The 27,292-nt window shown below is 41.4% G+C and overlaps 1 protein-coding gene across 3 annotated transcripts in view; it reads right to left on the reverse strand.

Annotated features, from left to right (window-relative positions):
• The window catches only part of GPR137B (G protein-coupled receptor 137B), a 28,708-nt gene extending 3,681 nt beyond the window's left edge, over nucleotides 1-25,027 (reverse strand). Inside the window, exons 1-6 of one of the 3 annotated variants that reach the window (XM_008920143.3) lie at nucleotides 24,945-25,027; nucleotides 22,986-23,432; nucleotides 14,351-14,400; nucleotides 8,293-8,515; nucleotides 4,345-4,494; nucleotides 2,191-2,319 (exon numbers count right to left, since the gene is read on the reverse strand). In XM_008920143.3, the coding sequence (XP_008918391.2) occupies nucleotides 2,191-2,319; nucleotides 4,345-4,494; nucleotides 8,293-8,515; nucleotides 14,351-14,400; nucleotides 22,986-23,354 (921 nt within the window). In that variant the 5' untranslated portion in view covers nucleotides 23,355-23,432; nucleotides 24,945-25,027. Of the gene's footprint in view, nucleotides 1-2,190; nucleotides 2,320-4,344; nucleotides 4,495-8,292; nucleotides 8,516-14,350; nucleotides 14,401-22,985; nucleotides 23,500-24,944 lie in introns of those variants that run through there. The other 2 variants (XM_008920144.3, XM_018085082.2) reach the window with 2 other exon arrangements.
• Between the last annotated feature and the right edge of the window lie 2,265 nt (nucleotides 25,028-27,292).

A 27,292-nucleotide genomic window follows, 5' to 3' on the forward strand; every position in this document is an offset into this window, starting at 1 on the left:
TCAAAACAAAAGATATACAAGATTCAAAAGGTCAGTTTGATTCTGGAAACAGTGCAGAGGAACATCTAGAACCCAGCTGAGCCTTATCCACTGATCCACTGCTTCCATCCATTGGGAACAGGGTTCCCTGCACCTGTGGATAAGCCAGGAAGACATCTTCTCCCTGGCCTTAGGCAGGAGAGCATTAATCTCCCCCTTTATTTTAGATATTAAATAACTTTGATAGAGATGAAGTAAAGATAGGTACATCTCTGTCGTGTGCCCATTTACAACATTTGTCTGACTGAAGGTAAGGAAAGGCAAAGGGCCACACGCTGCAGTGACCCTGTGTAAGCACCAAAGCTGGCAGACAGCTCCTTCTAGGCTATAATCGTCTGTGGAAAGGAGCCTCACGTTTGAACAACGCTGAACGCAGGATGCTTCTACTCAAACTTCTTGTTTCTGAAGTCCTGAATGAAACATAAAACCTAAGAACAACTATTTCTCGGGGTTTTTCCTTATTAAAAATAAAGAATATTTTGGATTTTTACTAAATCAAAGTTGTTGTTAAGGTTTTTTTAACTAAAGGAGGGTTTGTTTTAATTCTAATACCATGCTTTCTGACTAAGTATTTTCAATAAGTATCAACTTAACCGTTAACAGCCTCCTGAACGCATTAGCCTAAAGTCCTGCGGCCCTTGGTCTCCCTCTTGTGGCATCCTCGCACTGAAGGTTCAGTTTTCCCTTGCTACAGTCTCTTAATTTTTTGTTTCATTCTAATGTTGCTTCTGGTTTTCCTCTTAATATTTGTCATATGCAGAAAAAAATCTATACATGACCTAACACATACGACAGATAATGTCTACCCTAAAAAAGGTACCTATGAAAGAAGTGATATCACTGACTGGCTCTTCTGAACTGTATCTTTATGAAGTTGGAAATTTAAGGCTTTCTGCAAATCACAGTGCAGAAATATAATGTTATATGTGTTACTGCAGTGCTCTTTGACTTGTGAGAATACTGTCTGACTCCATTTGAACTCTTATTTGAGTAGGATTCCCAGTCTTCATATGAGCAGCTTCTTGAAAGGAGTGATTAGACCGCATCCCTTATTTTCATACTCTTGTGATCTCCCACACACTATCCAAACTTGTCCACCAGGTCTAGCCTTACTAAACTCAGTTTAAATAAAATGAGATCTCTCTGTGGTCACTTTTTAGAAGAGCAGCACCACTGGGCTGTACTTAAAAACATTTCTTGTCTTGGCAGTTGTCCTGTCCTAAGCAGAAGTGGGGCTGAGGTATTTTTGGTGATGGACACTGGAGTCCCTGGGGTTTCTTAGTGCAACGTCAGGTATCACTTTCTTGTTCAGCTTGGTTTCATCATTGTCTCTGAAATGTTCATATGAGAATAAAACCATCACCTTGTCCAAAAAGTTATTCTATTATTTGCTTCTCTTACTTATGTGTTTACCATTGACATCTTTTTTTTGGGATTACTAGCTTTGGTTTGGCTTGGCCTACACAAAGAGAGACACTACCTCAGTCATCCTAGCACACGGCTGGTATTCCCCACGTGCCTGTCAGCCAGCATGTCCTATGCTAACCTGGAGACATTGCCTACAGCTATAAAAAGATGCTTGTCCATATATTAACTACCTAGATATTAAGAATACTTACAGGGAATTATGCTTACAACTCACACCTTAATCTCTGCTCTGCTAAAATGGCAAAACAAGGCACCAAGTGCTTGTTATGGCCACTGCTCTTTGACTTAGAAACAATTCCATGGCTGAAATAATTCCATCTCTTATTTCACACATACCATTGAACAGTTGGCACACAACGGTTTTCACTGCCATGTGATGAAACATCCCAAGTTTGGATAACAAACTCCTTTTCCACTGACTCCAGTAAAGTGCTGTAGAAACTTTTAAGTTTAGGGAAAGATGTTGCTAAATTTAAGAAGGTTCCTGATTTTTAGGGTAAAATGCCTGAGAAACACCTTGCCTTCCTCCTTGGTAAATCTGATGAGCTTCTTTCATGAGGAGTTAGCATAAAGAAGTGGGAAGTTTGGGTTGCTTTTATTCTGTCAAGGACACTTTGAAAAAGAGAAATCAGAATGTAAATAAACAAAAGCTCCTTCAGAAGCCGAGCCCTCCAGACTTATCTGGACATTACACTAACAAATACCCTAACACATTCCACTTACTAGATCTTTTGTAGGGTTTCGGACACGGAAGAAATACACAACCAAGGAAGTAGGTAAGAGCTCCCAGATGAAAAGGATCACTCCGAATACTATGTAACCTGCATCTCCCAGCTGACATTTCAGATCTGCCTATTGAAAAGTAAAAGAGAAAAGTGTTTACAAATAAAATTGGTGGCTCATTTAAAGGTCCAGGATGCAATGTGTTTTCTTATGAAGTTCTGTATTTAAGTGGCTGAAATGCTTGACAATATGGCCAGAAATTCCATTCAGTAGAGTCACATTAACCTGGCTAATGATTAAAGGCATACTAGAAAAAGCAATATGCTATCTTGGGTACATGACTTCCCTTTCCTTCTACCTTTCTTCCTCCTCCTATCTTTCTTTCAGTAAAATGGAAGTTTAATACAAGGGTCTTCCCAGTCTAAAAGCCCAGCAAGCAACCATTTGATTAAGTAACCAAATCCAGTAATGAGAAACTAGTTTTCCAGTCCTTTTACAGCTGGAAATAATAGTAAAGGAACAATCAGTGTTCCAGGGCATTGCTTTTAAAAATGAAAGGGTTGTCTCTCTTCAAATTGGTGCACACTGTAAGCTTGAATAACCCTGCTGTTACTGTAGCATTACCTTTGATCTTCTCTCTAGATTTCCACCATTCCCTATAGCAACAGAGGGCAAATCCTGTCCTTTCATGTGTTTTGGACAGAAGAGGAAAGGGTGTTTCTGACTGGTGACCTGAGGCTATACCAAAGTACAAACACTGGGCTGTAATTTTAAAAGTTACTTTTGATTCTAGTACCAAATTGAGTACCCGCTCCTGTGTTCCAGACCCTTTACATATAGTTCAAATAATTTACTCCAAAATTCATGCAGCTCTAATGTCACAAGTCAGAACAGACATTCAAAAAATATAGTAGTGGCCCAAGGCCTAAAGCATTCCATTGAGCTCCCTACGAACAACTTCTGTCTCCACCAGAGAAACAGGACAAGTAGTCTGGCCATAAAGTTCCAACCCTTTTGCTCCAGACTGCAGGAGTCAGCACAAGAATTGTCCCCTGCAAGGGGTCAGCAGGAGCAGCAGCAACACTCCAGGCCTCAAGAAGAGGGAAAATGTTTGATTCAGGAGACAAGTCAGAGCCTAGTGCCTTTCTGCCTAAACCTGTGTATTTTAATTACACAGACTGGCAACTCCTAGCTGCCCTCCTCTACCCCTCAGCAGGGTTGATTAGAGGTCCCTTGACAGACCCTGCTCAACTAACTCATAATGAGGTCCCCTGGGCAATCCTATCCTACTGTTTACCTACTTCTGAATTACAGTTTTATCTACTGCTTAACAGATAGTTGTTAATGGCTCCAGGTTTGCTTGGCCACCCTGGCAGTACAAGGCCCTTGCACGGCTGGGAACGCTGCTTTTTGTCTGCAGGTGCTTGCTGAGAGAGTGGGGAGACATCAAGTGTCTGAGATTTTGAGGCAAAAGAAAAGATACTCATGATTGAGACCCAGCCCTGCCATTTTGCCTAGCCTTGACATAGCTGGAAAAATACTGGGACCTAACTATATGTTTCAAAGCAGAGAAAGAAGCTAGATGTCCAAATTTCATAAAATTCAAAAAAAAATCCACCATTATTTCCTTTAGTGTTTTTGTCACTATTAGTTTTCAATCAAAATTGTCACTTGTAATTAAAGGTTAGGAAGAATCTTAGCCTTATCCTCAAAGTACAGAAATTGTCATGCTAATGACAGAATTAAGGTAAATAGCTCCACAGCCTGGATGGCAATGGGAGGTTTTATGATAATTTCAGAACTGAGCATTTCACTGGAATTAAGTACTGTTTTTCTGCTTCTTCAAGCAGAAATAATGGACAAGATACCTGTCTTTTTTAATAAAGAGTACTTTTTCTTTGGACAATAAGATCAAGGTAAATAAAAAATTGATTAAAAAAAATATTTGGCTGGTCATTACTTCTTTCTTTTTATTCTCCTTATACCAAAATCACCAGAAATTTGCATTTCCGGAGCAAAACAATCTTAGGGTATTGAATAAAAGAAAAAAATAATAGAACTTGAATATATTTATTCGTCTTGTCATAGCATTTAAGAAATCAATCATCACATACAGAATGAGATTTTCTCATTAGCAAATATTTTCATACTTGCCTGATCTGATACATTGTACCAATCATAATCAAAAGAGTTGACTTTCTTGGTTTGGGAAAACGATAGGATGAACAAGTTGTAACAGGCTCGTGAGGTATAAAGTAGTATAACTGTCACTCCTATACTTGTCACCTGACAGACAGATGAGCCCTGGAAGAGATTTAAACACAGGTTATTATCCATAAGAGAAGTTGAGAGCAACATTGTTTTCCAGGGACTTCGAGGGTTGTCACACTGTCTAATGCAAGTGACTTTTTCCTCTCCTTGTTTGGTCAGTATATCCTATACTATGTATATTCCTGTATTTTGTCGGTACAGTGGTTTCCAGGCAATTGTAGCAGTTCCAGCCCTTAGCAAAATGGGCTGCGACTGCTTCCTACAATTTAGTGAACAAGTGCTATTTTCAGAGCCATGAAAACACATAAGAACCACACTTGGTATCAGGTGGAGCGAGAGAATTCAGCCTTCAGGTCTGCATTAGCTACAGAGCATCCTGTATCAGGTGCTGGCTAGCTAACATGATGCAACCTTGCATCTTTTTACAACTACTTGCTATGTTCCTCTTTCCTAAGTAAAGAGCAGGTCATAACAGTCAGCAGTTAAACACAGCACAGACAGGAACAGAACATCCTGCCTTAACTAATGTCAACACAGAGGGGACAGACCAAGTGGAAGCATGGCCTGTGGGCAGTGACCATGGCAGGGCAGTCTCAGTGGCAGCTTGGGCACAAGGGGAGGGATGGGACTACAAGTGTGAAATCACAACACTTCCTAAGCCCTAGAGAGAAAACTCGACTGAGAAGGGAAAAGAGCCTAATCATCAGTGAGAGGAGTAAGTGAGATAGCTGACTGCTGTGTTATGTGGAGAGGGTCACTGCCTGGGGCTGAGAAACCAGCACAGCAGTTGTAGCAGGAAGAAAGGCAGGAATCCAGGAGCCACGGCTACACGAATCTGTATGAGGCTGATCACAGAGCAGGCAGATGTACAAAAATGTGACTGGCTTTGAAAGAAGCTCAACATTTTTGCAGTTAGCTCTGGAACAGTGCTTTGCCCAGCCAAAGGAGGGAAGATGGGTTAAAGCTCTGTGTGCTTTTAGAAGCAAGTTCCCTTTGCTTCACTAGCCCTGCCCTCTCCTCCTGGCAAACACCCACACAAGGAGGACAGGCTCCTCTCATTTCTGTGAGAATGAGAGAGGCCAAGAGACAAGTTGCTCCTCCCACCACAGTATTATTTATACCAGTGCTGGAGACTGGAAAGTCTGCATCCTGTTCCCTCCGCTCACACATTCTGCTTCCAGGTTTGCAGCCAAGGAGCAAAGGTCCCAAGTGTTGTAGCAGGTAAATCAGACATAGTAGAATAGCTAGTGAAGTATCAGGGAAAGTCACCAAGGCACTATGTCCTGAATTCCTGGCCTTCAGGAGACTACCAGGGCTCCATTGCTGCTCACCCATGCTGCTGGCTATTGCCCCTGTGGCTCTGTCAACCCAGTTCCTCAGTCTGCACTCCCCAATGAGTGTGAGTAGCTCAGGGATTAATCAGAAAAGCTTGCATAAAACTAGCTTGCCTATTTTCCCAGCAAAATAGCATTGATTCAGGAAACAGTCAAGCTCAGAAGTATTACAGAATCCCCAGTGCAGTCAATGTCTCTGAATTCCTGCTTACAACATGCTGGAACTATCACCTCTCACCAGGCCACAACCTGCAGCCATGACAGGAGTGAGCCAAGAGGCTGCTGCTACACAGCAATTGAAGCCAGATCCATAGTAGGCAGTGGTGAAAGCTGTGACAAAACCAGAAAGCCAGAAATGCCTCAAAGAGGAAATGTTTGCTAGGCACTTCTCTGTTCTCCTTCGACACTAACAAGTCAGTGATGCTGTCATGGAAACGGAGGGTGAGAGAGCAGAGAGAAGCTGCTGACTGGCACATACCATATCCCAGTCAGTGGCATTTACAGACTGGGGATAGCAGAAGTGAAGAGCAGAACGGGGTCAGTATTTCCCTGAATAGATTTCCCTACATAGCTGTCATTCTTTAATAGTTAATAGTTAAATATGCTAGAGATTTACCAAACTTCCATCCCACCAGATACAAAAAAGGGGATAAAAGTGTCCTGGTTTTGCTGCCAGTCAAATATACTTAGTGGACTAGGGAAGTAAGAGCGCAGCAGTGAAAGTAAAGCCAGAGGAATCCTTTTTCAACCACAGGACCCTGCAGAAAAGAGGGGGAGCCCCAAGTTGGCAGCATGTCCCACAACAGAATGCTTTTGGCCAGCACAGAGCTGGCCCAAGTCAGCACCTAAGGGTAGGGCTGTGCATCTCCTTGGTGCAGTTGTTGCCTTCGCACAGAGAACCAGGATGGTCCCCCATGCCAGGTCACAGAGATGGATGTGGTTTCACATGTGGTCAGATGGTACATGCCAGCAGATGGGAGATGCAAGTAAAAGGCCATCAGCACTGAAGCACTGATGCCTATCTTTGTGCACCACAGAGCATGCCTTATCTCCAACATTATTTCTGTTGTATCACTGCAGAGAATGGATTTTTCTTCTTTAGTTAGTTTTTTGGCATAGCAGTAACAGATAAAAGCAGGGTTTTTTTTCACTGCCAGTTCCAGCCATCCGTATCCCTAAAATATGTGCAGTCAAACCCTACTGGAAATCCCCAAGAGGAACTCCCATTTCAGGCCAGCAGAAAGGAGCAAAGCACCCTCTGATTCTCATTTCCACATTCAAACTTTCTTCAGCTGAGTCTTCTATCCTTTCCTGTCTGCAATAATATAAGATTTTGTTTGGGTTTTGTGAAATAGCTTGAAGTAAAGAAGATTGGGTTTCCTGTAGGAGGAGGAAATGGAACAAAGTAGTCTACCAAAGCCTCCCTTAGGTTAACACTGCTTTTTTACAGAGATTTATATTTCTGTGACTTGCAGGAGCAGAAAAACTCTTCTTACTAGTAAAAATAATCCACTGCCCGTGCCCTTTGGTCAGCAAATGACAGGTTTGAAAGAAACAAAACAAACTAAGCCGTGTTTTTAAATCTTCTATTCAACCCTGAACTTTCAGTTGTTGTGCAGTACGGCCAGATTTGATTAAACAGGAAATGTACTTATTTCATCGGATTAAGTAAATGGAGAGAGGAATTTTATTATCAGATTTTCTAAATAACAGCTGAAACATTTTTCAAAGGTTCGTTGTGGTAATGGCAATTAGTTAAACTAATAATTTAAGATTTAACTGTCTACTGCAAATGCAAGGACCTTTGAAAGCCCTGTTTCATTATTTATAGATACAAAACATCTTCACTGATTATATAATAAATCCTGCATGCTCATGTGATCCCACCCAGCTCCTTGACCACTTAATGTGTTCAAAGCTGTAAAACTAACATTATTTCTTTAAAGAATGTTCTGTAAAGTAATAGGGAAAACTTTTTATCCCTTCTCCCCAGTTGGCTAAATTATAATGTATTAAGTCTTCTAAAACATATTTTCATTATCTATAGGACAATACACAAATGTATAAAGGGAGATTCATATTTCTCTGGCTTATCTTCAGCATGCTGCTACCCTAGACAGTTAACTTAATCAATGATTTGACAAGCTGAAGGATCCCAAAGTATAGGCCACTTCTATTTAGCAATACTGAAATAAACTGGTCTTCAAACAGGGATCTGGAGAAAGCAGTATCCACTTGAAAAAGAACTGTGATATACTCCAGCCAATAAGTTCTACAAACTCTGCCTCAAAAATATTTGGGATTTCTAATGCTAGCCAGAAGCTCCCTTGATACCACTTAGTATTTAATTCATATATTGAACAGGATGGCCGGCCAAGTGATAGCTGTGAAGTTTAAGGCCTCCAGCTCTCAGGGAATCTAAAGAACTGTGTGGCTTTATATCACACTGTCCTTGTCTCTCAGAAGGTACTTGAAAAGAACTGAAAATGTACCTTACCTTGGACTCCAAGTAAATGTTGGCTAAAGACATCTTGGAGATCTTATACAGGCAGATGGAGAGTGAAACAGCACACAGCACAAACAACGTGTCATTAATTGCCACCCGAACAGAGACAATGACTTTTCTTTCTGAATTCTGTGTCCTCACCAGTACTGCGCATGTTAAATTCACCAAGAGGAAGAGGAGACTTATGAAAAGAGAAGCCAGGTAGAGGGGCAACCTGGGAGAGCGAGGAGAAAACAATTTTAGTGTCGTTGGTCAGCAAGTGTCAGTCATGAGACAAAAGTTGCACTCTGAGCAATGAAATCTGCATGTGTTGGGCTGCCACAGCTGACAGAGTAACCAGCTGCCTGAGCCCAAATCAAAGTGCTCCAGATTGCTGAAGAGATTAACCTAGCTCATTTCAAACATGTTTTTACAGTTACACAACAAGCTGTAATGAAAAAAAAACTAATATCAAGCAGCAAAATGTGAAAGACTGTTTGCAGCAGAAATACAAAAGCACTGGTCTTAAAAACTGCTTTAAATACACATGTAATTAGAGCGTGTACTTCATACACAGCATAAGCCATCTGGATACTCACTGCCAGGAGAAACCTTTCAAAAGGTTTAATTACATGGAATGGACTGTTTTTGACCATGGATTGGATTTACTACATCACTGCTGCCATGAGAAGCATCACTGACTGCTGATGTTTGCCATCAGATTTCATATTAAATTAGGGAAGTGTCTAACAGCAGGAAAAATCTCTGAGTTACTGGTTTCATAGCATCTCTCTCTGTCCTCCCTTTTCCTAAATAATTTGGTCACAGTCAACTTCTTGAAAGAGACATCAATGAATTTAACTATGCATATTGACTCTGGGTTGGCATTTTGCCATCACTACCTAAAGAAAGGTTCATTTCCACAACCACAGAAGCAGAGCTGGAACAGAAACACGACAAATATAAGCCCAGGAGTTGGACTGGTTTTCTCCATCTGTTTTTTTTTCCCATCTACCCAGCACTGATACCTGGCAATATGAGTATACCACATACTCCAGGAAAGCTGCTTCTAATTCCTCTTTACTCCTACACAGGCTGGGGAGCTTTGCACTTAAGGAAAAAAAAAAAAAGGCATGTTTCCATCTCAGGTATTTGCTGACTTCATTATCATTGCTGACCAAGGCAATTACTCATAAGGTTCATAATCTGCAGTCACTGAACAAGAGATTTTGGCCACAGTTTTTCATGCCTGCTGGGAACTTGGAATTTGGCTGACAGCAAATATAGATTCTCCCTGAGGAATCCAGTTCTGATTGTTTAAAAATACTTTATCCAGTGGGCATCTTTTTCTTTCACACATTCATATTCTTTTCATTTATAATCACCAGTGGGGTTCCACAGGGCTCCGTCTTAGGCCCTGTGCTCTTCAACGTCTTGATAAATGACTTGGATGCAGGACTGGAGGTGATACTAAGCAAGTTTGCAGATGACACAAAACTCGGAGGAGCTGTTGACTCCCTCAAAGGCAGGGAGGTCCTGCAGAGAGACCTTGAGACTGGGCAATCACCAACCATATGAAGTTCAACAAGGGAAAGTGCTGGATTCTGCACCTGGGAAGGGACAACCCTGAACATACAGACAGAGTAGGGAATGAGATGCTAGAAAGCAGTGCCACAGAAAGGGAGCTGGGGATCCTGGTACATGGCAAGTGGAATATGAGTCAGCAGTGCCCTGGTGTCCAGGGGCGCATCAGGCAAAGCACCGCCAGCCAGTCGAGGGAGGGGATTGTTGCACTCTGTTCTGCACTGGGGCAGCCTCACCTTGAATATTTTGTGCAGTTTTGGGCACTGTAATATAAGAAAGATATTAAGCTATTAGAGAGTGCCCAAAGAAGGACGACGAAGATGGTGAAGGGCCTTGGGGGGAAGCCCTATGAGGAGTGGCTGAGGTCACTTGGTCTGTTCAGCCAAAAAGAAGAGGAGACTGAGGGGAGACCTCATTGCAGTCTGCAACTTCCGTGTGAGGGGAAGCAAAGAGGCAGGCACTGATCTCTTCCGTGTGGTGACTTGTGACAGGACCCAAGGGAATGGCCTGAAGTTGTGCCAGGAGAGGTTTAGGTTGGATATGGGCACTGGAACAGGCTCCCCAGAGACGTGGTTACAGCATCAAGCCTGACAGATTTCAAGAAGCATTTGGATGATGCTCTCAGGAACATGGTGTGACTCAGCGATGGTCCTGTGCAAGGCTAAGGGTTGCACTTGGTGATCCTTTGGATCCCTTCCAACTCAGCATATTCTGTGATTCTGTGATTCTTTTGGTTTAGCATCAATGCAGCTACAAAGCTGAAGCATAGCTGGCTTCTCTTCAGAGTGCAAGAAAGGAGGGTGTATATCTTTGAGACCTTTTAAATGTCTAACAGAGGGAACTGAAAGCCCAAAAGCCGCTGCTTGTGAATCAATGCCCTTCTTTATGGTTATATCTGGCAGTGAGCAAGGATGATGTTTTTTCCTTGCCAGGAACGGAAATTCCCTCTCAGGGGAAGATTGTGCTCATTCTTAACTTTCCAGGGCAGGGTTCTGTTTTTAGGATAAGCAGCAGGAGAATGTAGTTTTTCAAACCTCCTAGTCTAATGCTGGAAGCATTGCAGTCCTGAAGCTCCTCTCTTACACGGCTTCCTCCAGACAATGTAGTTCCCAGTTGTAATGGTGGTACATTTACAGCTTTTATTAGTGTCTCAAAGTCTTTAAATAGTGGTCAAGTATCTTCCTTTCCCTTTCAGAGGTTATTTAACAGTCTCATCTCTACTCCCCTGGTGGGAATTTGGGCTTATGGGGAAAGGTACACTATTACATGCTGCCTTGCTTGTGCAACAGTAAGTACCTGCTCTCTTTTTGCTCATCATAGTCAGAAGGGCCTCCTGCTGCAGCACAGGCTGCATGCCTGCATGTAGCATCAAGCTGGTTTGCAACTACCAAGGGCTTAGAGGTTTCCAAGCCAGGCTCCTCCTTGACAGAGTTTAGTAAGAACTAAAGCACTGTCATGCTCTCTTGTCCACACACTCCTGTACGTGCCAGGGTGAGCTCTCATGGCCAGTCACTTGTGCAGCTCTTCACATAATGATCTCCCAGCCCCCTTATTAACATGATGTGTCAGGGAAACGGCTGCTTGATTTAACAATAGAAGTATTGTTGCTGAACTTATGAATAAGCACTGATGGAGATGCAGGGTGTCTCAGGGCAGTTTTAGGGTCTCAGCAGCTGCAGATTAAAGGCAGAAAGTATCTTTACAGCTCAACTACAAGGGCACCTACAAGGCATTAAGAAGCATAGGCAGTTTTTTAGAAAACAGAAAAGTGGGGCAGGAGAGGTGCTTCCAGATTGCATCAGCAAAAGTGCAAGCGAAAGTTCAAAAGCCTATTGTGCCTAATCACCACTTTGGGAATAGTCCCTTTAAAGGAGCTGTGTGTAATCTGGTTTGGCTGGGGAAGGCATGTGCCAGAGTCTTCTCTTCTTTCTATGGCAGGCTGGAGGCACCCATAAGTTTTTCTTTGAGCTTAAAATCAAACCTCAGATAAATGCAGTGAGATTTCCCTTGTTTAACAGGAAAATCTGTTTGCAACTACTGCGTTTTGTATGTCGTTTCCTCTTAAACCATGCAGTGTCTGAGGCTTGCACATGCACACATAGCACAGCAAACCTCATCCAAATCCAGTGACAGTAAGAAATATCCAAGCCCAGGGAGACATGCAGAGGTACTGTTTAAATATCAAGTTGGGCTGGCACAGGCTTTACCCTGAGCTCTCTTACTAACATCATGAAGGCTGTGATGAGTAAAGTTTGCTTAAAATTCTGGATTCCTGATAGAATTTTATCAATTTTTTTTTTGTACCTAAAATAATTCTGATTTCTGAGACCTGTGTCAATACGCAGATCACAGTCCTACCTTGCAGTTGTCCCATTTGTGTTGCCATTATCTATTGCAAAATGCAAATACCAGGCAATAAAGTCTGATAATTATTAAAGAAAATGGGAGGGGGTGGGGGAAATCAGAGTGTAAATTCAGAAATGAAGAAAAATCAGATTCAGTAAGTACAGACTACAGACCTGTCTGTAAGCCTCGGATCTTTCTATGATCCATCACCCATTTCTCCCTCCCAACCTGATCTTATGAAAGATGTCCCTGCCCAAAGGACAGGGGTTGGACTAGATGATCTTAAAAGGTCCCTTCCAACCCAAACCACTCTGTGAGTCAGTCATCTTTCACCAGCCTGTTACAATTAAGGTTCAGGACATCAGCTGTGGGTGCGCATGTCTTACATCACTTCAGTTGTCCAGGATAAGATAGGAAGTGAGGTCAATTTTATTTATATGCTCTTTTAGACATTCATGCTGATAGATCTAGATATTAAAACAAAATACAACTGAAAACCTTCACCAACAGAGATGAATAAGAAAGAAAAACTATACCATATCCTAGAATGATCTGTATTAGAAATGCAGTGGGCAAGAGTCAGGGTGGACATGGAGCAATTGTGGGGAGGGTAGACTGTGCATGAGTAATTCCAGTCACAATACATAATAAGTATTTAGGAAAGAAAACACTACAAGAGCTACATGCAGGGTGCTAATGTAGTCACTTCATAGGCATTGACTAAATATCACAAGCTCGCTTTGCCTCAAGAAAGACATTTTCAAGCAGCTTTCAGGAATAAAGCCTTGATACAAGTATTGGTAATGGATGAGGTTCAAAGCTTCTAGCTCTCACCTCTAAAGCCATCCAGGAACATGTCCACACAGTCCTATACCACCCTGACCTGCAGCCCAGGTTTTATGCAAAGCGATGCTGTTTCTCTTGCCTGTGTGCACCATCAGGGGCTGGCACACTTGCCCTGGGAGCTGGCTGGGACCTGTTCAGTGAGAGCTGTGCTTGTCTCCCAGCCCATACTCCTGGATTTCCTGCCCATAGAAACCCCACAGAATGCAAAGGGGGGTTCAAAGATGTGGTTCAGCCTAAAGTACACACTCCTGAGGCAGCCATCACACCCTGCATGTCCCATGCCCTCACCAGACCAAGCACAGCCCACTCCAAGCCTGTTCTCACTTGTAATGCCATTATACCAGACATGGTTCCTGAAGTACTTGCTCCAGATGATTGCTCCTCCAGCTGTACCAAAACCAATTGGATGACAAACTTTCTAGGGCAAGGACAATGTTAATATTTGCCCTGTTGATACAGTACTTATGTTCTCCTAACAGTCAGCAAGTAACAAGTCAGATTTCAGTTTCAAATTATTCTGTTTTCCTATCCTGAATGCATATTGTAAATTCTTCCTTTAGAATGGTGACAACCTCTCTCCGTCCCCTCTGCCTAAACAACATTGCTCAACTGAGGTTTTTAGTCATTGCCACAATAAACTTTAATTTACTGAGCTCTTCCTTAGCTTTCTGGACATTTGGTGTACTTTCAAGTACTTTCTGGGAGTTCCTCCTGCTCAACAAGATGTCAAACAAATCTCCCCACCTAAATGCAAAGCTACCATAAACTCAACTATATGGAGTCAGGGGAGGTTATCTGTAAGCTCCCAAACACACCATCAATTTGAATCCATTCTCTCTAGCTCTTTCCCTTCACAATCCTTCTATAATCTTCCCAAAACTTCTAAGTCTCTTATTACCCCTGACCTCATGTGTTAAAACATACCCACTCCTACTCATTCCTGTCAAAGAAATACATCACGCTGCTTCTTTTACCAAAGCCCTGGATCTGAATTTACCTGGCAATACAAATGTTAAGAACCTGTAAACAAATCCCCAGGGTGGGTGTTTTCCACTTGCATTTGAAATATTTGCCTTTGAAATACGTGACTATCTAAAACGGCCCTTGTGTTGGGAAAGGACACAGTCTCCCAAATGTCACAGGGAGAAGCTGACCTCAGAACCATCATTGTAAAACATTAGTATAGAAATATGAATAGCTGAGACATGAGTGTCACAAATTAGAAAAGTTGTATCATTTCTCAAAGAGCTTGGCTACTCTTCTATATCACATTAAATGTTTACAGAGTTCTTACCTGTATTTCAGTAGCTCTGGGGAATATTTTGACTTCGCTTTGAAAATCACCTGCAAAACAAAAAAATATTGCATCAAACATAGCATATATGTCAGTAGAGAAAGATACTGTGATCCACAGAAATCGTGTCTCACAGGTCACAAGAAATGTAATGACAGGTTTCATTACACAACAGATTTGCATGGATTGCTTGCCCATGGCAGGCAAGCTTTAAGTGAAGTATTAAAACCATTCAGCAAGTGTTCATGATGTACTTGTGCACAAATAATCTACACTATTATTTTCACTTATTCTGGTTTAGGAATAAGGTCCTTTATACCAGTATTCACAAGAGGACCAATGCCAGTAAAATCATAGAGGCAAATTATAATAGGCTCTTACATAACCTAGCAGTCCATGTCTCTCACATAGACCAACTCATACCAGGTCCGATGCTCTGTTTCTGTGTAGAGCCCAACATAGTACCCTGGCCTTAAATTAGATATATACATTTGTATCTATCTCAATTGCCAAAAAGTTGCCACTGAGAACCAAACTCATTATTTCACTCCAAGGTATTATTTGGTTTCTGCTGACTGCCTCTTCACTATACAACAATATAGCGCTTTTACAGAGATAGACTGGGCCCAGCAGTTAGCCTGATGTAACAGAAAAGACAAAATACTGACATGTTTTCTGTAGCTGGGTAATATCAGCCACAGGTGTTTAACCATCATCACAAATTAGACAAAAATATACTACCATATTTTATATCTTGTTTATTAAAAAATTACAGGAAAGCATCATCACTTTTTTTACAAGCTAACATGGTTTCCAAACAAACTCAGCTTACAAATGTTTGTTTAAAACAACACCAAAGCACACTGATTGCTAGTATTACAAAACCCCCATGCTGTATGACTTATTCTGTGTTGTTTCCTAATCATTTTCTCCTCAAGTTATCCTGCCTTATCCATTTAACCTGGTTTTGCATGCCCTTTAGTAACATTTGCATAATATTTGCTATGATTATCATGCTTTCCCAAGGAAACAGGATTTACATGATCACAATGTATGTGTAGGCATGTGTCTGCCTGTCAATCTGTTTATCTGTCCTTTGCTAATCTTAAAATACTCTTGTCAGAGAATTGATGGGAAAATACTTGAAGTATCAAAAGCATGATCCTTTATCACCCTCCTAAAAATTAGTCACTCTAAAGAAAGAAGAAACTCTATAAATGCTTCTGATTTATGATCTCAGTGAGGAGAGCCCTGCATAACGATTCTACACACCACCCAATATGAGTCCACATAGTAAAATATTGTAAGAAATGCTCCAGTTATGGAAACAAAGTCAATCATGAGACATAGATCTGGAGAAAATCAGGCTCCACTTGTTCCAGTGCTCTTGGAACAACTTGTCATTTAACTTCTATTCACCATAAACAGCTGCCTTGACATGGAAATTTTTTTGTGACGCATCAGCCTGCTTAGCGCTAGCTGAAGCAGCAAAGAACACTAAGCTTTTTAGCTGGCTGAGAAGAAAATTGAAAACTTGGGGGAAGAAAAATCTCTAAAAATATTCTGCAACCATTGATACTGTTTTCAAATAGATCTGGCAGTATCCCTTATGGAAGATTTTTGTGATTCATTCTCCAAATTCCTGGGTCATGAAATCTCACAGGAGTTCAGGAAGTTGTATGTAAGTATGTAAGTTCAGGAAGCCTTGTGAACATTCTGCATTTTTGCTGTGCATAAAGAGTAGCTGTCACTTTTAGAGAAGACATGGGGTTCAAAACACTTTCCACATACTTTTTGTACAAGACTTAATGCCTACCCTGCTTATTCTGGAAGAGACTGTGAGCAAGCAGGAGGGAACAGATCCCTGACCTCAATGAAACTAAACAAGTAAAACTTGTCTCTAGGGCCATTCCACAATTCTCACCTGTTGTGAGTAGCACTTACTCACATATGTTGTACCGTTAATTTTGACAGCTTTCAGGAGTTGCACTGAACAGAAGAGTTCAGCGCCTCTGCAAAGAACTGCAAAAGACAAGCAATTTCCAGTGGGCAATGATTTGTTCTGAGTTCAAAAAACATAGAAAATTTCAAGTTCCTAAATACCATCTCCTGTGGTTCCCCAAAAATGATCCACTCATCCCTACAATGTCACAGAGCAGTCCTATCACATAAACCAATCCAAGACTACACTTCCCAGCAAAATCTCCATGGATAACTTAGCTAAAACTAAATACTATGACCCTGCTGCAGATCCAGCAGGATCTCCAGATTCAAGATCACCAAAACAGCTGATACTGTGATTCTATATTTGGTGGACCTGTCAACCATAAATGTTCTGAATTTTATCAGAGCAAAATGACCATTAAGAAAGAAACACTGTACCGAAAATGAATGTTGTATAGAATAAAAGCTACAATATGGACAGTTCTGACCAATTCACTGCTAGGCAGAAACACAGGCAGCCAACTTCTGCCACCTTTGCTTAAACACTGATGGGGCCTTAGTTCATGAGTAGCCTTGCTAGAAGCAATGTGATTGTCAGAAATTAAAGGGCTGTTCAGTGGGAGTAAGGATGTCAGAAGCTGATCTCAATATACCTTACATGCGTAGGTGCAGCTTTTTGCTTTTAACAGGCACTTAGCTCAAGAGACTGGTTGCTCAATGGCCCCTCCCCACAGCAGTGTTGAGAAAGCTTCTAGTCAATATCTGAGTCATATAAGCAAGTCTTCCAGCAAACCAGAGCAAACCAGACTATTCCTAAGAATAGAATAAACAGCAAGCAGAAGGCAGGCTCTTCTAAAGCAATCTTTCAGAGAGCCCAAAGATGAACAGTAACATGGAAAACTCAGTGAAAATCCTTGCTAATTTTCTAATGTCTAAAGGGTTACTTTTTCTTCTTAAAAGTATTTCCCCCTTTGCTTGTTTTTTGAAGGGGAAATATCCTGTTTTGACTCCTTGTTTCTGCCAAAGGATTGGAAACCTCAAACGAGATTCTCACACTCCCTCCTCCACTCCCCTGAGGTATATGTCTGGCATAGAAAACTGCAGCAGTTCAAAAGGAGTCCAAAAAGCTCTTCATACAGCCAGGGAAAATTCCCATTGCAGGAACTGATGTAAACAGCTGACCTCGAAGGCATTTTGCCAGGCCCCAGCAGTGGGGATGGCATGGGAGCCCATCAGCTGCTCGATTGCAGAGAGCTCTGCAGAGCTGCTGGGCAGAAGAATAAGCGAACAGGGTCAAGTTGTTTTAGCTGATGGGGGCTCCAGCTACGGTTATGAACGTCAATCAGGAGCCACTTTGGCCCTACAAGTATCAATGAAACTGGTGTCAAAGCCAAGTCAGATATTCCCAAAAGAAAAAGAAAATCTCCCGGGAGAAATTTTAGGTCCATGCTCTGATTTAGTGGAAGTGACGCTGGCACAAACCTCTACAGTACACACTCAAAGGAACCACAGCTCAGCTCACCAAAAAGCCTCAGGTATGTGACAAGCACTTGCCTATGTCTCAAGCTGGCCCTCTGCACAGGAATGAAGTTCAGCTTTATTCACCAGTTCTCATTTCAAAAACCCTATAAGAAGCATAGCATGTACTTTTCCTTCCCAGTTACTTTCAACATGGTTCCTCTCTTCCTCTTTCATAGGCCATGCAAACTTCTCTTTGAACCTTGAAAATCTGCTACAACCTCATGAAGGCCCAGAGACCCTCATCAACAACACATGTACCTTTCTCCTGCTGTGTATCTTCCAGGCCAAGGCCCACCTTCCCCTTTCTCTCTTTCTCCCATATTCATTCTTTCATTCGGTTCAGATTTCCCAAAATAGGCAAGTTTTCTCTCTGCTCTCTAAACTCTGCACAGTTTGTAAGGCCTACAGACATGGGCAACATGACTCACTACCACATTGGCTCTTCCGTAAGTTGGTAAAAATAGTCCTAAAAGGACAGGGATGATTGTGGGGCTGACAGCCACAGTAAATTTTCATGTATAGCTTTCCTATCAAATTATTTTCCAAGTCAAATGATCTCATTCTTCATGTCAGATGCTGACAGTCAGCCAGTCTGCAGTTGCAATTTGTCTTCTGTAGATACAATAATAAGGACAATATTTTAAAGCAAATATATTTGTTGATGCTTTACCATGCGTAGTTAGACTCCTGTGTAGTTCTATGTACATCTAAAGCATGCTTTAAATTAATAATAAGCTTTATAATACATGGTTTATTTATTTCTACTAAAAAAAATAAATATTTCTCTAAATAAAAAGGCCTCTCTGTTCTCTCACTGGTGAGAACTTTTGAAATGCTATCCTCAGTAATTAGAGTATGAGAAGTTCCCTTAATTTTCCTCCCAGAGCTAACATGTACCCCAGTTCCACTGAGACACATGTAAACTCTCCAAAAGCCTTGCGCTGTTTCTACCCCACCCTGCCAGGCAGTTTTGGCATGGCCAGCTCCCCTCTGAACTGTCTTATTCTGTACAATTTATCTTGATTTGAAAGTCCCTGATTTTATCAGCTCTGCCTGGAAGGCAGGGTAAGCTTCTCAATGTGGATGCCAGAGAAAAGGGAAGATGGTTAGGGAGGAGGAAGGAGGGGTAAAATCTGCCTACCAACCCTTCTCCACCCATACAGTCTCTCACCTCTTTAGCTCAGCACTACTTTCTCTAGGTCCTGGAGAAGTTCCCAACCTAATGATAAAATCTACAGTCCAGCAAACTGTTTGCTGTGCCTGGCCACAGCAGAGGTCTGGGATTTTCAGTGTCCTCTATAGCTCACGGTCTTTGGCCGTGACCTTGTTCTTTGAGTCTGTAACCCTCCATCCTAGCCTCCCTCCTGCTTCATTTGTATTCTGTTCCCCAGGGAAATGCGAAGTCTGAGCAAACAGGACAAAGTGAAGCAAGTCCTTCTGCCCACCGCTCACATGCACCAAAAAAAGCAACTAATTTTGTTTCCCAGAGCCTCTTTACTCTTTTGCCCACAGCACTAACTGTAAAGTCTGAGGACTCAACTCCGTCTCCCCTTGTCAGGGGCAGGGAAGATCAACAAAAGAGTCCTAGGATCCTCACTGTCTTTTCCACTTTAAAATGAAAAATATGTTATCAAGCAGCAAAATAAACCCATGGAAGCTGCACATGTAAGGCAAATATATCTATGGGATTTTTGGTCTCTCTAGGTGGAAATTCACACTTCAACTCCTTATCTGATGGATCAGGATCACGGAGCTGCTGTGGCTTGATACAGTGCAGTCACTTGCTGTTGTGCTATTGTTTTACAGAAGTGCCACTGGATCTCACCTTCAGTTGAGGTTTACTTTAATGATTTTCAAGTAGACAGAGGGTCTACCCCCTTGAGAAGATAGGTCACATTATTATTTTTTCTTTAGAAGAGAATGAATACAGACACAGGATTAATAGATTCTAATATATTCAGTTATTTCATTAGAAATCACATTAATTTTCTCCAGTATGGTATTTCTGAGAGGAGCTAATTATATCTGCAGCACCTTTTCTATTCTGCCTTAAGCAGGGCATTAAAACTGACCCTGAACTTGGGTCAGCAAAAGACCCTGAACTTGGCTCTTAATCCAAAGATCCCTTGTTCTGGGTTAAATCTATTTTGATTCTAACTTCCCTTTTGCCCACAGGTCCCCTGCTTTAGCAACCTGCCTCAACACATTGCAGCTTCTTCTGCTGCAATTGCTGATGCTCAAGTCTGGGAACAAAACTCCGCTGTGCTGATGTCATCAGGGCTTATTTGTCTTGCTACACATAAAACACAGTTAAAATTTCCCTATTGCTTTGGAATACCTATTAAAAAAGAGAATAGTTGTGGCTAACTTTCTGTCAAGTTCAAAGGTGCTTATTATTCTGAAAAATACCCTCAGGCACTTGCCAAATGAGGGTTTTGGTTTGGTCAGGAGGATTTGCAGTATTTTTTAATAACTTTTTTCCTTCTCACATCTATGTTTGAAAGTTTCCCTAGCAGTGCCACATATAGAAATGGTGGGTGCTGTACAGTAGATAATAAATACCTGCAAATTCCAGAGACCCATGGGGTGTCTTCCAGTCCTCTATCCCTATCCTATACACAGTTCACTTCTTTCCCTCTAGTTAAGCACCAGTGAAATAGCAAGGTTTTCATGCAAGGAGACACAGCTGCAGACCCTTCTTGCCTGCCTTCTAGAGACTAAAAGGACAAAAGTTGTTTCTGAACAGGTCTGTGAAGTTATAAGCCATTACTGAAAACAAAATTTACTCTCCCCACCCCTTTCACACTAGTTCTTGCTTGCCTACTGTGGAAAGCTAGATGCACATTAAATACAAGATGCTGAATTTCAAGCCAAACCACCTTTTAATGGTTAGAAGTAAAGAATTAATAGCAGTGAATTAAAAATATGTGCACCTATTCTGTGTCATATTATATTTTTACAACGACTGTACTTGTATTTCTTAAAGCTTTGTTTCATCTGGGGAGATATTTGAGATGAGATTTCACTGACAGCAAGCAGCTCTAGAGCAAACAACAATACTAATCTTATGCCTATCTATACTAGCCCACAGTATTTAAAGATTATGATGCACATCACAAACTCTGAATGTGTCTTGCAAATATTGTTTCAAAAGACTCACAACAGCCTTCAAGATAGGTAACTACTACACTCTTTAGCAGAGGGGCTTAGAAGATCATGAGGACTCAGGCTGACAAAGCAGGAATTGTCTCAAAGGCAGAACATTTGCCTAAGCATTTTTTCTGTTTCCAACCACCGACTTGTGCTTCCTGAATACTATCAGACAGCAATGCTAAAAATAAGTTGAAAGAACATATGTGTGCATTCTGTGTGCTCTCTTTTTAGATCTTCCTCAGACGAAATGAATGTTACCCACAACACTAAGCCTCCTGAGTGCTGACACTCTAATGAGAGACTGCTGTGTCTCTCTGTGCTCACACCGGTCTCAGCTTCTCTTGGCCAAGAGCCAGGATGCTGCATTCTGCCTGCAGACTTCCATGGCAGCCCTTCAAGTGTGTCTGAGGGAAGGATCTGATTTAAGGCTACGACTTAATCCCAGCACTACGATGGAGATGGACTGTGTGATGATGGACGTTTGGCCCTGGGAAACCGTGCAGTTATCAAATAACTCTCACCATAGCTATGGGATAAAGCAAAGGTCACCACATGCCTGAGTTGGATTTGAGTAGCATGTAGATGAAAGGTTTCTGTAATCCCTTAATGTATCTCAAGTCTCAGGGAGTGGAACAGGGTGAGTTAACAGGTGTTTCAGACACTGAATCCAGAACACTAAACCTAAGCTCAAAACTGTGTATGTGGTTCTAAGTATTTAATACCCTCTACAACTCAAGTGATCTTCTTACAGTTGTCATGCTTACATTGTTGCTTTTTCAGGTCTGGGATGGCAGGTCTTACAAGCAGCTCATCTCTCCAGACAGGCTGTTCAGAATTGATAGGCCTGGCATCACCACAGAGGCACTGTTAAACACCATGGGGACTAAAGAAGCATCCAGACCCAGGTACCAAGCTGGTTCCAAGTGGGGCACACAGCAACTCCCAGAGCATCCTGAGCACTGCCTGGTGTGCTCCAGGGCTGGCTGATGCTCTCCTGACCAACTGCTCCTGCACTGAGAAAGTGGACTTTGACAAAGGTCATCTGGGTGCAGGCTTTGCATCCTGCTCCAGGCACTGTAGTGGGATTGAGGAGATAGAGAACCCAGTCTCTGCCCTCCTGCAAGCTTCCTGTGCGATCTTAGGCAAGCCCAGCAGGTTTTCTTTGCCTCAGCATGTCAATATCCCACCCTGCAGCCCAGTGCAAGATATCCAAATTCACCATAAATATTTCCAAGCAATTCTAACTGCAGCAACCTGGAGCACTGTGCAGCCTAATTCATCTGGCTCCTTAGCTGTCAGTGGCACAGATAAACTCTCAGGAGCTATTTCTGAAATGATGATACTATATCCCTTTACCTCACTGTACAGTTAATTTACCTTTATATCAGAGAGTCCTTGAAATAGAGGGTGTATCTCTGTACAGCACTTAACACTTAGTGGGGTCCAGATTCAAATCTGTTTGTAATACTGATAATTACAGAAATTTGAGTCTGCAGTAAGACTTGATCAACAGTTTTAATTGTGATACACATAGAAATCTCACTCAGAAACCTGCTAGCTAACTTAGGTAAAACTAGAATGTGGAGGGGGGTTGCTGGCAAAATCAGAAATTACAATTCTGACTGCACACAGACATCAAGTCTGGTAAGTCAGGAGGTTTATAAAGTCTAATGATAACAACAACAAAAATAAAGCATAATAATAGAATGGCATTTTGGGTGTCCAGTTTTCAAGCTCTCCTACACATTTTTTCCTAAACCTTTAAATTAAATGACACCCATTTTATAGACAGTAGATATATTAATTGCCATTCCTGCAATGATCACTTCAGGCTTCAGTTTCACTGTAACATCGATCACTTGCAAATAGATCAAAAGTTAAAATAAACTACTAAACAACCGAAATGTGCTTTTTGCATTGCCAAGGTAGATTTGTAAATTACATTTTTCTCATGATTCTTACAAAATACTGCTTTACCATTCTGTCAGATTTAATCAATCAAATATCTGTTGCTTACCTGTGTGAAGTAAAGATTCATCAGGGTCAGGGTGAAAAACTGGAGGCAGACTGGGAAGCAATAGAGAAGCCAGAAGATGAAGGGGCTGAGAGAATTTGCTGTAACAAAGTCTTTGAAGTAAAATGAAAAGAGCACTGTCCTAAGAGAGGCCCAAAACAAGCACAGAAACAGAAAGACAGTTTGGTAACTGAACCTCTTGTGCCTGTAGTGAAGAACCAGCCAGAGCTGAACGTAGATGAACACAAAAAGCAGTGAATAAAAAACAGTATATACAATGGTCAGGCCCAGCTTCACATACGGAGGGACAGCTGGCGTCAGGGTCGGCGGAAGGGTGTCATTTTTCAGTGGGTCCCACTCTGGGGCCTCCATTTGATATCAGGAATCGTCAGAATTATTTATTAAGTTTGGCTGCCGCTGTTGCCTCCTCCTCCTTCTCCTTTCATCTTCCTACAGCATAGGAATCAAGAAAATGAAAGAAAACAAGCTGCACTTCCTCTTTGGCAGCTCACTGTGGGCTGGTAGCACATGATCACAATTCAGAATGATTCATTAGGACTGCCTTTGTCAGCAATTGGCAGGGAACAGCTCAGAAAGCTGCTCTTTGCTGATGTCTCTGCACAAATCTTTACCGTCCTTAAGAAACAAAGAAATCCACCAGCCCCTGAATAGCTTACTGGTGATTTTTTTCAAAGGAAAATTATCTGGATTTTAAATCAGTTAAGTAATGTTCTATTTTCTACAAGAAGCAAGTACCTGACATTTTCCCAGTGGCAGCCACACTGTATCTTTGTAGTATTTTTTTTTTGTCTTGTCTTCTGTTTAACAAGTACTTCATTTAGCTGCATTTTGTTAGAAATCATTTTAAGCACCTTCAAGTGTTCATGAAATTCAATCTGCTGTAGTATGCTGTAACAATTCAGCTCAGCATTGCAGAAAGCTTTGTGATCATAAAGAAATACACAATTTGCACACAAATCTAACACATTCAGTTTCTTCTTTTTCTTGTAACATAAGACATTTCATTGGAATGGGAGAAAAGGCACATCAGGGCTTCCAAACATAGCATATACAGGAACAAATAAACCCTCCTTGATACCCAGATTCACCAAAGCATATGTGCAGCTACAGGTTCTTTTCTTCTTGGTTGTTATTTGTGCCATCTCTGTGGAAACAGCTGACCAGACACACCTTCTCACAAGTGTGCAGATGTGCCCTTGGGATGAAATCTATAAATTAATAGGTGCTATGACAGGTTGATGGGTTTGACTCACGGGGGTGAGAACTGAGAACTGAAACTGAGTGGTTTAGACATTCATAGCGTGGTTAAAATACTTCATATCTCTCTAGGTCATGTATAGTGTCATATACCATAAAACAACAAGGTTTTTAAAAGATACCTTGGTATCATGGCTGGAGCACAGCCATGTTTTGCTCTATCATTTACAGTAAGCTGATTATAAGAAGTGCTTATTACTCAGAACAATCCCCGGGGAGGACCCCACATTTCTGGTGAACAGTGAAAAAAGATTCCTTTAGTGAAAGAGTCCATGAAATGAACTAACACAGTGTACATGGTATGCAGAAACTGACACTGAGTATCAACTAAAATAATGATTTCCATCTTAATGCCTTGCACCATAAGGAGTTCAGAAGCACTATTTTGTTGAAAAAGACAATTACTATAAGTGTGCTTATTAATATAAATAAGTAGATATACGTTTCAATAATTATTTAAAAATATCTCTAAGTGAACCCCATTCTGCCCTAAAAATACCCACACTGAACCCTTAAAACTATGTTCCAAAATTCATGGTTAGGTGCTGAAACATAAGCAGTTTGATTTTCAAGGTGCTAAGCAAACTCAGGTCCCACTGACTGCAAAGGGATTTGTGGGTTCTCAGTGCTTCTGTAAATCAGGTCACTGATTAAGGTGTCTAGATATGATTTTAAGACCCTTACCAGGTGCAGTCAGCTTTGGAAATCCTGGATAAACAGCTTACAGAAGCAGAGCGATACACAGCACTGGGCAACTGTGGATTTGACTACATAGAGAAATATACAGAATGCAGAGTGAATATGGGAAAGAGGAGAGAGGATAAGAAATGTCCAAACACTAAAACCCATGTACATGTACAGAGGTATGCTATAGCTCGTACAGAAGGAGGATTTTATGGCTTCAGCATAAATAAACTTGGACTTAGTTTTAAATTAGCACCTGCTCCTAGATCCTGTGTATTTCCCAGAATGACAAGAACAAAAAAAAGTAAAATTTACTTTATACCAGGGTAGAACATGGAAAACTGAGCAGTTACTGAAGCAAGTTTGTCAAAGAAGCTGTCTGTGTTCAGGCCATAATATTCATTAGGCAAAGGTGGGGAAGATAAAGGGCCTGAACAGGAGTTTAGACAATATGCATAACAAATAGAATAGATACAAGTTATATTGTAGTACATACTACAGAAGGCTCCATCTCCCAGATCAGGAAAACATCTCCCCTATATTGATACATACTTCTAGCAGACAAGGAAAACATCTTCCTAGCCTTCCTCGGTTCCACTGGTAGGCCAGCCTTGTATATCCCTCAGCCTTCACAAGCCCAGTACACACATGCACTATCTAGAGGACATAGTACAGCAATGATAAATTCAGTGGGTTACACGCCACCTCTCTGCTCTCAGCACAAACCTTCTGATTATGCTTGTGGCTAACATTAACCCACAGCGGCCATAAGCACTGTACTGCTTTTTATCAGTGACCTATAACAACTCTTCACAGTTTGTACTATAAGTCTTTAACCTGTTGCATGAGGGTAAAGGCTTCCACAACTTGTCTTCAGCAAAACCACCAGGATTTGCCTGAAGTATATTATAAAACGTACAGGGAAGCAAGCATCCATTTCCACTCAACAAACAAACTGCAGGTTTCCCTTAGTGCCCTTGTGGATGTGATTGCCAACTCCAGCTTCATGGGCAGCACGTTGTAAACAACTAAAGAAAATGGCTGCTCTCTTGGTCAGGTGTTGCCAAGGGACAGCAAAGAACAGTGGTCACACAGATTGCATCACAGGCACCTGTCCTTGCCAGCAGGCAAGCAAAGGTTTGTTGTGAAACTCTGCATTGCAGCATTATAAGAAACTTCCTAATAGATCAAATTTCCCATGTGGTTCAGCCAATGCTTGGTCCTCAGCACACTTCTGCTGCTGTCCAGGGATGTTGGGCAACTCCAAATGATCTGTTTGTTACTGTTTTCTTTCTAAGGGTCATTGTTCAAAGAAATAAGCTGAAGTGGACCTCCAGGGTTCAAAAAGTTGCTTATCTAGGCTGTCCCATTGCTATTTGACTTGAAATGAACAAAAGTAGATAACATAAAGTGCCTGCATTCTGCAAGTTGAACTGCTGCCCCTACTGCTGTGCAAAGGGGTCTTGAGTTCTCATCTTTGATGTCACTCGCAGTTAATGAATTTGTTGGCAAGACTGTTAGCGAATCACTGTGCTAAAGCACTCTGCACCTAATGACTCTCACTAGTGTGTAGTTCTAGAAGTCTTTTAGAAAGGATTTTGCAGAAAAGAGTACTTCTAAGAAGGGAAGAAAATAAAGTAATTTAAGATTTTGTTAGATAGTGAACCATCTTCATATTTGATATTATACTGCAGTAGTCCAGAAAAATTGCCCTTAGTTACATGGGCAGGTTTTTTCATTCTTTTGAGGCTTCATGATTTCTTGGACTGTGTTTCTCATGACTACCAGGCTCTCATGGTTTAAATGTGAAGTACTAAGTAAAGTATTATTGCTGGATGTTAAAGTCCACCCTTCTTCAAAAGTTGCTTTTCTCTAAAATTAGCTGAAAAATTGTGAGGCCATTCCATTCAGTTCCACACCAGCTGAGACGTACCAGGAGAGGTTGCTAAATAGACAGGCTTCTTGCCAAACCAAAGAAAAATAAAATGATATTCTGGTTCAGCATTTTCTTATGCTCCATACCCCATGACGCCTATGATTACAAAATTCAACAGCAACATTTTGAAGGAAATAATTCTTCCTATATCTATTCAAAAAAACAAGTGTGACAAAAATCTGATGTTGAAAAAGATCTGATAAGTAGCTGGTGGAGAGTGGGACTATTAAGACTCTTTGAATTAGACAAAGGGTAGAGATACTGTGGAATTCATGATGATTTAATACACTTAATTCTTCACAACACTTACACCTCCTCTTCTTTCCTTTTGTATATCGCAAAAGTACCAGCTCAAGTCCTTGCACTCCACTCATTTAAATTTAAATAGTTTTTTGGAAAGGCAAATTCTTCT

The sequence above is a fragment of the Manacus vitellinus genome, unplaced genomic scaffold (genome assembly GCF_001715985.3).
Source record: "Manacus vitellinus isolate BGI_N305 unplaced genomic scaffold, ASM171598v3 scaffold_8_pilon, whole genome shotgun sequence".
Classification (NCBI taxonomy): domain Eukaryota; kingdom Metazoa; phylum Chordata; class Aves; order Passeriformes; family Pipridae; genus Manacus; species Manacus vitellinus.